The 12525-nt window shown below is 40.9% G+C and overlaps 2 protein-coding genes across 4 annotated transcripts in view; one reads left to right on the plus strand and one right to left on the minus strand.

Annotated features, from left to right (window-relative positions):
* The window catches only part of rps7 (ribosomal protein S7), a 439982-nt gene that overhangs the window by 159491 nt on the left and 267966 nt on the right, over positions 1 to 12525 (plus strand). The gene's annotated exons all lie outside the window — the stretch shown is intronic.
* eipr1 (EARP complex and GARP complex interacting protein 1) overlaps positions 1 to 12525 on the minus strand; it is an 85021-nt gene that overhangs the window by 20902 nt on the left and 51594 nt on the right. For all 3 annotated transcript variants that reach the window (XM_070884939.1, XM_070884938.1, XM_070884940.1), the window contains one exon: positions 11566 to 11702. In XM_070884939.1, coding sequence (XP_070741040.1) covers positions 11566 to 11702 — 137 coding nt within the window. The remainder of the gene's footprint in view (positions 1 to 11565; positions 11703 to 12525) is intronic.

Consider the following 12525-nt stretch of genomic DNA (forward strand, 5'->3'; position numbering starts at 1 on the left):
GTGTTTGTAGATTTGTAACCAGTGCCTAGGAAACAACGGCCAGAGGCCTGGGGTTAGATTTTCCTGCTTGGGGCAGAGTAGGACTTCAGTTGGCCCCTCTGATCCTGCTGTGGAAGGGGTAATTTGTCAGTGCAGCAGGACAATTGCTGCACCAGCCAAAGGACTGGCCAAGAACTTTAAAGGGGCAGAAGATCCTCAAACAAGAAAGGAGCTGATGTCTGTGTAGGCCTCTGTGAATAAATTAGAGGGACAGGAGGCTTCTAATATGCTTTATCTCTCCATTAGCAAACACTGGGGCCTTAATGAAACTACTCCAGGCTTAGCACCACCTTATCCAGGCATTCCTGGGAATGGTAGTAATAGGAAAGGATGGGAAGGAAATGGGCTGGGAGGTCTACCCTCCCCCAGTATTGTCATGCGGCAGGTGAGGAAGGGGCAGGTGGCTGGGGTGGGAAAGGAAGATCCATGTTGGGGTGGGAAGGTTGGGGCAGGCTGCTTTACCTGTTTTCCCACGGCTTCTGCTGCTATCATGCCTGATTTGGGGTGGGATAGCGGAAGAAAATCTAACACTTGGGGCTGGATTTTCAGGTTTTGGAGTTCTTGAGCAAAAACAGTAGTGATATGTGAAAATGACCGTTTTCGTTGCATTACCGATTTTAGGTCGGGCGCATCGGTAAGGAAGGCGTTGCATAAGCAATCGCGGTGCTAAACGCGATCCTCTCTAATTTTAGTGCGGGGTTGTTTGCGCTGAGAGGCCTTGGGAGAGGGAAAAAAACATATTCAAACAACATTGGTCCAGAAATCCCGGTCGGTTGCTTCCCGCAGGCGATCAGTAAAAAACTTTTGAAAATGCGCACTTACCTTATCCTGCTGCACCCATGTGAGTTCCTGGTCCTGAGGCCTCCTCTGACTGCGCATCGCAGTGCGTCGGGACGTATGCAGGCTTGGAGCTGGAGTCACATGGCTCTGGGCAGCCAATCAGGTATCGTATGTTCTCATTCATAATAATGGGAACTCCGTAAATTGGAGTTCCCATTATTATGAATGAGAAACAGCCCCCAAAACACGCAAAACCAATAATAAAAAATAGAAAAAATACACAACTTGTTTGATTAATTTAAATGAAAGTTATTTATGTATTTAAAAAAAATATATTTTTCCAATTTAAAAAAACGTTTTTTTCATTATGGTTTAAAATAAACTTCCGGGGGCCGGGGGCGGGGGGGGGGGTTAACAATAAAATGAGTTTTTATAATCTTATTTTAAAATGTTTGTGTATTTTAAAACTCTTATGCCTGTAAAAGTAGGCTATGTGCCTGCTTTTATCAGGCGCAAGAGCTTTGAGGACATTTGCTGGGCAAGATCGGAAAAGCCGGTTTTCAGCACATACACATTGTGCGCTGAAAACCAGCTTTTGCGATGCCTTCCCGGGTCCGTAGACACTCAGTACGGACCGGGTGGTCGGAATTTCTGCACCATTACCAAGACCCTTAGCTACCAAATCGCTGAAAAAAAATTAAAAAAATAAAAACTTTAACTTACCTTTTTTTTCAGGTTTTCTAACTTACTGCTGTTGGCAGGGCTACACTGACAGGTTTTACCTGTCGCGATTCTGGGCGTGGCATACGGGTCGGGAGAGTGCCGAAACTCGGATGGTAACGCAATCTGCATTATTACACATCCGGCATAGCTCTCCATGGTGGTACTTCCCACCGCCACCGCAAACAGGTAGCCGAGAATCCTGCCCGGACTTTGCGACCAGGTTTTCGCCGTAGAAGGTCAAAACGCGGCGAAAACCCAGTCACAAACCCCTCAAAAATCCAGCCCAAAGTCTTTATTAATAACCCCTAGTCATCTCTTACATCAGACATGAATGCAATCTGATTACTTTTTAGTACAGTACTCCAATCAGATATTTCAATCTCATCATCATCATAGGCGGTCCCTCGGAATCGAGGAAGATTTGCTTCCACTCTAAAAATGAGTCTTAGGTGGCTGAACAGTCCAATACGAGAACAACAGTCCCTGTCACAGGTTGGACAGTCTTTGAAGGAAAGGATGGGTGGGATAGGTTTGCCACATGCTCTTTCCGCTGCCCGCGCTTGATTTCTGCATGCTCTCAGTGACAAGACTCGAGGTGCTCAGCGCCCTCCCGGATGCACTTCCTCCACTTAGGGCAGTCTTTGGCCAGATACTCCCAGTTGTCAGTGGGGATGTTGCACTTTATCAGGGAGGCTTTGAGGGTGTCCTTGCAACGTTTCCTCTGCCCACTTTTGCCTCATTTGCCGTGTAGGAGTTCCGAGTGGAGCGCTTGCTTTGCGAGTCTCGTATCTGGCATGCGAACAATGTGGGTTACTTTTTAGTACAGTACTCCGAGATATTTCAATACCACATCAGTGGAAGGCAGACCCCCAACCTCCCTGAAAAAAAACCTCAGGTGGATAGGTGAGAACTATGATGCCAAACTGCAGAGAATAGCACATCTACATATTTTTGGTATTAACAAACAGGGAAAAATTCGAAATTGAGAAATCTTTTCTCACTAACTTTGGCAGAAAACTTGCTGCTGTCCAATGAATGGAAAATCTACATGATCATAATCGGCCTTGAATCCTGAATATTTTATTACTCTGCATTCGAGTTCTAAAATGCAGTATTACAAAAACATGTGGTATCCCGCTGAAACTTACGGTGTTGACAGGTGCAGGTTTGATTTATTTTGTTCGAGACTCCAGTGATAGTGCAGTTCAATCCCAAGTCATCTTCCCTTCGCAAGAACAGTAACTGAAATAAGGCAGCCTTCACCCAGCTGAAATGATGAATGTGTATGTGCTAAAAGGATAAAACTGCTTCTTTAAGATGCCTGCACAGAACAGTCTCCATGGCAACGTGTGTATAATACCTAGTCTCTCCTTATCAAATCCATAATCAGAGATCAAGAAAAATCAATTTTTCGTGGTATACTTTAAGCACTAGGTTATGCAAACGTTGGTATTGCCAATAGAAGTGTCTTTGATTTTCTAAAATTGCAACTGGAGAAATTAAATGTGATTTAAATAGCTGTTGGTAGAGACCATAATCCTTTTGAAACCAGACCTGAATTTTATTTTGAGTCCCAATTTTCCTGGTAGACAAATAAATCCTTTTTTTAAAACTTGTTGCTAATAGTTGACAGAATTAAAATAAAAAGCTGAGTTTTGATCATATGGAACTAATGGCAATCCTTTAAACTGCATATTTAGCTGAAAAGCATTTTTAAAAAGCTTTACCTTCGATGCAACATGTACAGCATTGTTTCTACCCACATAGAAATCACCCTACCAACTAATTTATAATTCTACAGTGTAAAAATGGCAGCTTCCCAGTCTTTAAAATATAAACTGTCATTTAGAATTCATCATAGAGGCAGCAAAGAAAAATAAGCCTTGCGCAAAAGGGTTTTTTTTTAAACCCTTTTTGCTTTGAAATCCAAAAGTTAATAACTATTTACAATAATGTTTGAACTAATGGCCTCAAATAGTTCATAAAGTTTAAAATAATAGTTTCAAACCTATAAATGAAAAAGGTGAATGTCTCGTATTTACCTCCCATATACACAAAGATATGATTTACCTAATTTGACCGCATTGCAATATCTTAATTTAGGAATTTCAAAAGACTTGGATTAAAAGTAAAGAAAATGGAAATGGCACCTTGAGCTGATATATGGTACAAGTAAATTATAGCTTGAATGGCATGGTGACCATTACCCTTGATATAGAAAAGTATATTTTTCCACTATACTTTGCCTCTTTTAATCACATATTCAACCAAGGTGACTGTTCTGTTGTCAAAGCACATCCTTTGAGGCTTGACTGAGATATCTATTGAGGCTTAGACCAACACCCTAAATCCTTTTACAATATTCACATATGCAACTTTTATTGCTGGGTTGGACTTTGATAAGAAGAAACAATGGTTTGTATTGGCATCAACATCTGCAGCACAACTTGCAGATGTAAGAGAATTGCAAATAACTCTTAGAAGACAAATCTGCAGAATAAGCTATGTTGAGGATGGCTTATTGACTCCAAAATTCATTCAGTGGTTAAAGTCACAGGATGTATCAACTGATGATGCAAGACTAGTGGTTAACAGTGGTAAACAAATTGAGTCCCATTTCACAAAGAAAAGGGCAAAGACGTCCAATTTTTTCAATAAATTACCATTCATCTGCATTGTAGCAGTTCACACCACAGAAATGTAACTAGCTTAGAATTCTTAATTTTATTCAGATAATATTGCTAATATTAGAATTCTGTTATTATAAGATCAGAGAAATTAAGGCACTGAAGAAAGCTATGGCCCATAATGCTTGTGCTGATGCTCGCTCTTCCACTGTAGCTATCTACTCTAATCCTATTGCCTGCTCTTTCCCGTATCCTTTTTTCATTTAATTTTCAAACACTTATCCGATTTCCTTTTTAATGGGACATTTATAGTAAAGCATTCCAAGATCTAATAACCCGGTTTGTGGAAAACAAGCGAAAATATTAAGGGGTTTAGCATCTTTGAAGGTAGATAAATCACCAGGCCCAGTTGAAATGTATCCCATACTGTTAAGAGAAGCAAGGGAGGAAATAGCAGAGACTCTGACCATAATTTTCCAATCCCCTGTGGCTACAGATGTGGTGCCGGAGGACTGGAGGACTGTTAACATTGTACCATTGTTTAAAAAGGGAGAAAGAGATAGACTGAGTAATTACAGGCCAGTCAGTCTTAGCGCAGTAGTGAGAAAATGATTGGAAACATTTTTGAGGGATAGAAAGGCACGGATTAATCAAGAACAGTCAGCATAGATTTGTTAAGGGAAGGTCGTGTCTCACTAACTTGATTGAATCTTTTGAGGAGGTAACAAGGAAGGTCGATCAGGGTAGTGTGTTTGATGTAGTCGACATGGATTTTTGCAAGGCTTTTGACAAGGTTCCATATGGCAGACTGGTCAGCAAAGTAAAAGCAAGGGAAAGTGGCAAGTTGGATCCAACATTGGCTCAGAGGCAGGAAGCAAAGGGTAACGGTCGATGGGTGTTTTTGTTACTGGAAGACTGTTTCCAGTGGGGTTCTGCAGGGCTTAATACTGGATCGCTTGCTTTTTGTGGTGTATAACAATGATTTAGACTTCAATGTAGGGGGCATGATTAAGAAGTTTGCAGATGATACAAACATTGGCCGTGTGGTTGATAGTGAGCAAGAAAGCTGTAGCCGCCTTCTGTGCCATAATTTTCTATGATTCTATGAAAACAAAATATAACTTCCCCTTCATTATTCCAACAGTAATTCTGGGTTTATGTCCCCTTGTAACTGGTTCACCAACTAGCAGATTTTTTTCTCACTATTTCCTATCTCGCAAGCTTTCATTATTTTCAAAATCTCTTAGGTGCCACTTAACCTTCTGTTACAGTAAAAAAGCCCCATTAAAAAAAATCTTCATCTACAAACTTGTATTACCGGCATCATCTGACTTGACTGAAACTTTGTTGCATTGTTTTCATTACTCTTAATACCCTTCCTATAATGGGCTGCCCAGAACTTCCCACAATGCTCTTTCAGTGACATAACCAATGTCTTGCACAAATTGAACAGCACTTCCTTGCTTTCGTATTCAACGCCCCCAATATATTATTCTATGCAGATTTGCGATTCTTGTTATAAATAGGTTTTTTGTTTCAGAACTAAAAGTATACATTTGAAAGTTGCAATAGTCAAAAAGAGATGCTGTACAGCATAAATGTAACTTATTACTTTACCTGCAATAGAATAATTGAATGAGAGATTTTTCTTTCCATGATATAATTATTATATCCTTTGAATGTGCTTCTCTGGAGCATTTCAAATGGTCAGTGGACTATCTAGTTTATAGTGAAAATACTGTGAATTGTGAAAAGCTGTAGAATTGTATATGTTTCTAAAACTGTCATTTAAAATGTTATCATCTAAAGTGATCATTGTGTATTTTAAAATCTGAAATTGCATTCCAGTATTTAAATTGTGAATTCCACAAACCTTGCCATTCTCTAGGATTTTCCTAAATCGGTAACAAGACCTTGCGAAGCATGTCATAATCACTTTTGCCACTGATTTATCACAATAATGATGACATGTACATTTATCATATTGAAACATCTCACACAATGACTTACTTTGAAAATGCGGTAACTGTAGATAATAACAGTGGCCATTCTGTGCCAGCAAAGTCCTAACAATAGCCATGAGATGAATAACCAGTTATTCTGTTTTTTATCACATTATGAATCATGAAAGGTGAGAAAAGATTAGCTTAACTTAGTATTTTTTAAGACAATATATTTCAACATTGGGGCCAGAGATAAAATGGGCTTGCATGTTTTCAAACTATGCCCTGGTTCTTATCTCACTGGGTACTTGTAATACAGATTCTTCTCGCAAGAGTTTCAAAGTTGGCTATTTTCAATGGCTGTTGGATCTTGTAAAAAAAATCCTTTTCCTGCCTGGTATTGTAGATTTCCTGCCACATGCTCCCAAACTAGCCCAAGTAAGTTTACTTTTGATCTTGCATTTGACCCATTTTGTCTTGCTGCCCCTGCCTCTTACTTTGTCACAGTTCCAGTTTTAGTGGCGCATTACTGCCAGTTAAATATACTTTAAAAAAATTGGGCTCGGGGATACAATTGGTCTGATTGTTACAGTTAGCATTGGACTAATTTTTAAACTAGGGTTCGACTCAGAGTGAATTTATTTCAGGCAGCAGCTTTATTTCATTGAAGGGGAGTGTGTGTTTTATGGGGGGAGGCTCTGTGCTGGATGGATTCACCAGAGCAATGGGGCTTTGTTACAAGGCTGATGTATTTCAATGACATCAACCATGATGACAAAGCTCCTTCCCTCGTCTTTGCTACTGCCGCTAATTCCCTCTTATTACACAGGCCATACTGCTGCTGACACCCCTCGCCACCAAGCCATAGCAAATCAAACTGTTCAATATCAAAGGCATCGATTGCCAATGAAAAGAAAATATTTATAAGCCTCATGTATCTCACGGTATATATCCAAAAGAAATTGTGCAAACTAGTGGATGTGCCATTGTGTTGCTCACAGTAAGTCAGAATGCTTTTTTTTTTAAAAGTACTATACTATGTGACACAAAGTGTGTTATTGTGATGGTATATTTTATTCAACTGTTGGAAGTAAATGTTGCTTAAAAATAGTTGAATGTAAAATAGATAAAATTCTATTAATTGATATTATGAATTAATTAATTGAAATATTAGATTACAGTATTAGAAAAATGTCTTCATAATTTTAGATCTTTCGGAAGAAAAGGAATGTCCATTAAAATAAATGAATGTAAAATAGATTAAATTGTGTATTAAAAGGTATCATATATAACTTATAGGCAGTACTTAATATCATTTGCCTACAGAATATATTACGTAATTTGTATACAGTATTTCATATATATGTAGTGCATTTTTAAAATGTACAAGTAGTGAAATATCTATTTTCCCCCTACACTGAAGGGTTCTAACATTCCTCAATATTTTATAGGTAGAGTGACTGAGACCCTGACCTTTAAATTCTGCCTGCTAACCCTACATCAAGGGTTCCATGAGAAATTCCTTATTTTATGCCCTTGAAGTACCTCAGTGGAACTGATCCCAGTTGAGACTTGGCATGAGACCCTTTGAAAGAAAGAACTTGCATTTATATAGTGTGTCAGGGTGTCTCAAAGCCTTTTCAGCCAATTAAGTAATTGTGAAGCGCAGTCACTGTTGTCATGTATGAAATGACTGAAGGGCCTAGAATGGAACTTGGTGAATGGGATGGATGCAGTTTGCTGTCCAGCGAGGTGCAGAAGGAGTAAAGTCGGTGCTAAGTCAGCTCCTGCACTGCAACATCTACGCAAACTTGTTTAATTTCCTGAAAAAAGTATAAAGCATTTTTTGACATTATGTAAATGTGACTAAGTACTTATAGAATCCGAAAGGTTTCAGGAACTGGGACCAAAGATTGTTGGCGGAGTCAAGAAGAAACATAGAAACATAGAAAATAGGTGCAGGAGTAGGCCATTCGGCCCTTCGAGCCTGCACCACCATTCAATAAAATCATGGCTGATCATTCACCTCAGTACCCAGTTCCTGCTTTCTCTCCATACCCCTTGATCCCTTTAGCCGGAAGAGCCATATCAAACTCCCTCTTGAATATATCTAACAAACTGGCATCAACAACTCTCTGCGGCAGGGAATTCCACAGGTTCATAATTCTCTGAGTGAAGAAGTTTCTCCTCATCTCGGTCCTAAATGGCTTACCCCTTATCCTTAGACTGTGACACCTGGTTCTGGACTTCACCAACATCGGGAACATTCTTTCTGCATCTAACCTGTCCAATCCCGTCAGAATTTTATATGTTTCTAAGAGATCCCCTCTCATTCTTCTAAACTCGAGTGAATACAGGCCCAGTCGATCCAGTCTCTCCTCACATGTCAGTCCTGCCATCCCGGGAATCAGTCTGGTGAACCTTCGCTGCACTCCCTCAATAGCAAGAACGTCCTTCCTCAGATTAGGAGACCAAAACTGAACACAATATTCCAGGTGAGGCCTCACCAAGGCCCTGTACAACTGCAGTACGACCTCCCCGCTCCTATACTCAAATCCCCTAGCTATGAAGGCCAACATACCATTTGCCTTCTTCACCACCTGCTGTACCTGCATGCCAACTTTCAATGACTGATGTATCATGACACCCAGGTCTCGTTGCACCTCCCCTTTTCCTAATCTGCCGCCATTCAAATAATATTCTGCCTTCATGTTTTTGCCCCCAAAGTGGATAACCTCACATTTATCCACATTATACTGCATCTGCCATGCATTTGCCCACTCCCCTAACCTGTCCAAGTCACCCTGCAGCCTCTTAACATCCTCCTCACAGCTCACTCCGCCACCCAGCTTAGTGTCATCTGCAAACTTGGAGATATTACTCTCAATTCCTTCATCAAAATCATTGATATATATTGTAAATAGCTGGGGTCTCAGCACTGAGCCCTGCGGCACCCCACTAGTCACTGCCTGCCATTCTGAAAAGGACCAGTTTATCCTGACTCTCCGCTTCCTGTCTGCCAACCAGTTCTCTATCCACGTCAATACATTACCCCCAATACCATGTGCTTTAATTTTGCACACCAATCTCTTGTGTGGGACCTTGTCAAAAGCCTTTTGAAAGTCCAAATACACCACATCCACTGGTTCTCCCTTGTCCACTCTACTTGTTACATCCTCAAAAAATTCTAGAAGATTTGTCAAGCATGATTTCCACTTCATAAATCCATGCTGACTTGGACCAATCTCGTCACTGCTTTCCAAATGCGCAGCTATTTTATCCTTAATAATTGATTCCAACATTTTCCCCACTACCGATGTCAGGCTAACCGGTCTATAATTCCCCGTTTTCTCTCTCCCTCCTTTTTTAAGAAGTGGTGGTACATTAGCTACCCTCCAGTCCATAGGAACTGATCCAGAGTCGATAGACTGTTGGAAAATGATCACCAATGCATTCACTATTTCTAGGGCCACTTCCTTAAGTACTCTGGGATGCAGACTATCAGGCCCTGGGGATTTATTGGCCTTCAATCCCATCAATTTCCCTAACACAATTTCCTGACTAATAAGGATTTCCTTCAGTTCCTCCTTCTCGCTAGACCCTCGGTCCCCTGGTATTTTCGGAAGGTTATTTGTGTCTTCCTTCGTGAAGACAGAACCAAAGTATTTGTTCAATTGGTCTGCCATTTCTTTGTTCCCAATTATAAATTCACCTGATTCTGACTGCAAGGGACGTATGTTTGTCTTCACTAATCTTTTTCTCTTCACATATCTATAGAAGCTTTTGCAGTCAGTTTTTATGTTCCTCTCATACTCTATTTTCCCCCTCCAAATTAAACCCTTTGTCCTCCTCTGCTGAATTCTAAATTTCTCCTCGTCCTCAGCTTTGCTGCTTTTTCTGGCCAATTTATATGCCTCTTCCTTGGATTTAACACTATCCCTAATTTCCCTTGTTAGCCACGGTTGAGCCAACTTCCCCATTTTATTTTTATGCCAGACAGGGATGCCAGTCTATCCTAGCCAATTCACGTCTCATACCATGAAAGTTACCTTTCTTTAAGTTCAAGACCTTAGTCTCTGAATTAACTGTGTCACTTTCCATCTTAATAAAGAATTCTACCATATTCTACCCCAAGGGGTCTCGCACACCAAGATTGCTAATTAGCCCTTTCTCATTACACATCACCCAGTCTAGGATGGCCACCCCTCCAGTTGGTTCCTCAACATACTGGTCTAGAAAACCATCCCTAATACTCTAGGAAATTCTCCTCCACCATATTGCTACCAGTTTGGTTAGCCCAATCTATATGTAGATTAAAGTCGCTCATGATAACTGCTGTACCTTTATTGCACGCATCTCTAATTTCTTGTTTGATGCTGTCCCCAACCTCACTACTACTGTTTGGAAGTCTGTACACAAGTCCCACTAGCGTTTTCTGCACTTTGTTATTCCGCAGCTCTACCCATACAGATTGCACATCATTCAAGCTAATGTCCTTCCTTATTATTGTGTTAATTTCCTCTTTAACCAGCAACGCTACCCCACTTCCTTTTCCTTTCTGTCTATCCTTCCTGAATGTTGAATATCCCTGGATGTTGAGTTCCCAGCCTTAGTCACCCTGGAGCCATGTCTCTGTAATCGCAATTATATCATATTCGTTAATAGCTGCCTGCGCAGTTAATTCGTTCATCTTATTATGAATACTCTTCGTATTGAGGCACAGAGCCTTCAGGCTTGTCTTTTTAACACTCTTTGTCCCTTTAGAATTTTGCTGTAATGTGATCCTTTTTGATTTTTGACTTAGGTTTCTCTGCCCTCCGCTTTTACTTTTCTTCTTTCTATCTTTTGCTTCTGCCCCCATTTTACTTCCCACTGTCTCCCTGCATAGGTTCCCATCCCCCTGCCATATTAGTTTAACCCCTCCCCAACAGCATTAGCAAACACTCTCCCTAGGACATTGGTTCCGGTTCTGCCCAGGTGCAGACTGTCCGGTTTGTAATGGTCCCACCTCCCCCAGAACCGGTTCCAATGTCCCAGGAATTTGAATCCCTCCCTCCTGCACCACTCCTCAAGCCACATATTCATCTTAGCTATCCTACTATTTCTACTCTGACTAGCATAGGTGGGACCAAAATTACACAAATGGGTTGATGGAGTACCCATTAAGAAATTCCCCTTTAACCACTGAATAAGACATTTGTACGTACAGTAAAACCAGCCTTAAAGGACACCTGTACAGAAAGATCGCCCATCTACAGTGATCCCAATATTGATAATGACAGACAATTACAAAAGAGACTGTTCAGCTATAAAGACCAACTAAGAACATGCCTAAAGGTAGTAATTTTACAGGCTGGATTTTAATAATTTTCAAATGTCAAGCATTTTCAGATTATGCATTCAATATACACCAACTACGAGGAACTATAGAATGCAAATTACTTTCTGCTTACCTCATGGTCCTAGTGTCCCAGCCTCGAATAGCTGTGTCATTAGCTGTGGCAAGTTGTGTGCAATTGTGGTGAGGACTCCATCGTCCAGAAGTAAACTTCAACTGACCTTTTCCTTCTAAGGTTGCAGAATTGGAAAGCTAAAATACATTATGCAAACAAATAGGAATGTTAATAGGAAGACTGACAATTTAAGAACCAGGTAAATGAACTAACTATCTTGGAATCTATAAACAACAATTTTACACTGTGTTTTTTGCCAACCCATGAACAACAACAACTTGTATTTATATATTAGCGTAGTGAAACATCCCATGGCATGTCACAGCAGTATTATGAGGTAAAGATTTGACACCAAGCAGCAGGGATTGGTTAAAGAGGTAGGTTTTAAGGAGAGTTTTGAAGGAGGAAAGAGAGGTAGAGATGTTTCGGCAGGAACTTCCAGAGCTTGGGGCCTAGGCAACAGAAGGTACGGCCACCAATGGTTGAGTGATTATAATCAGGGATGCTCAAGAGAGCAGAATTAGAGGAGCGCAGTTCTTCTCGGGCGGGGGGGGGGGGGGCGGGGGGGTTGGTTGTGGGGGTGGAGGAGATTACAGAGATAGAGAGGGGAGAGGCCATAGAGGGATTTGAAAATAAGAATGAGAATTTTGAAATCGAGATGTTGCTTAACCGGAAGCCAATGTATGTCAACGAGCACAGAGGTGATGGGTGAGCAGGACTTGATGCAATTTAGGACACGGGCAGCAATGTGGGAAGCCAGCCAGGAGTGCTTTGGAATAGTCAAGTCTTGAGGTAACAAAGACATGGATGAGTACTTCAGCAGCGGATGAGCTGTGGCAATGGCGGAGACGGGCGATGTTACGAAGGTGAAAATAGTTATGCTGCGGATATGTGGTCGAAAGCTCATTTCAGGGTCAAATATGACACCAAGGTTGTGAACAATCTGGTTCAGCCTCAGCC

This window comes from Pristiophorus japonicus, chromosome 7, assembly GCF_044704955.1.
Source record: "Pristiophorus japonicus isolate sPriJap1 chromosome 7, sPriJap1.hap1, whole genome shotgun sequence".
In the NCBI taxonomy this organism is placed as follows: Eukaryota; Metazoa; Chordata; class Chondrichthyes; family Pristiophoridae; genus Pristiophorus; species Pristiophorus japonicus.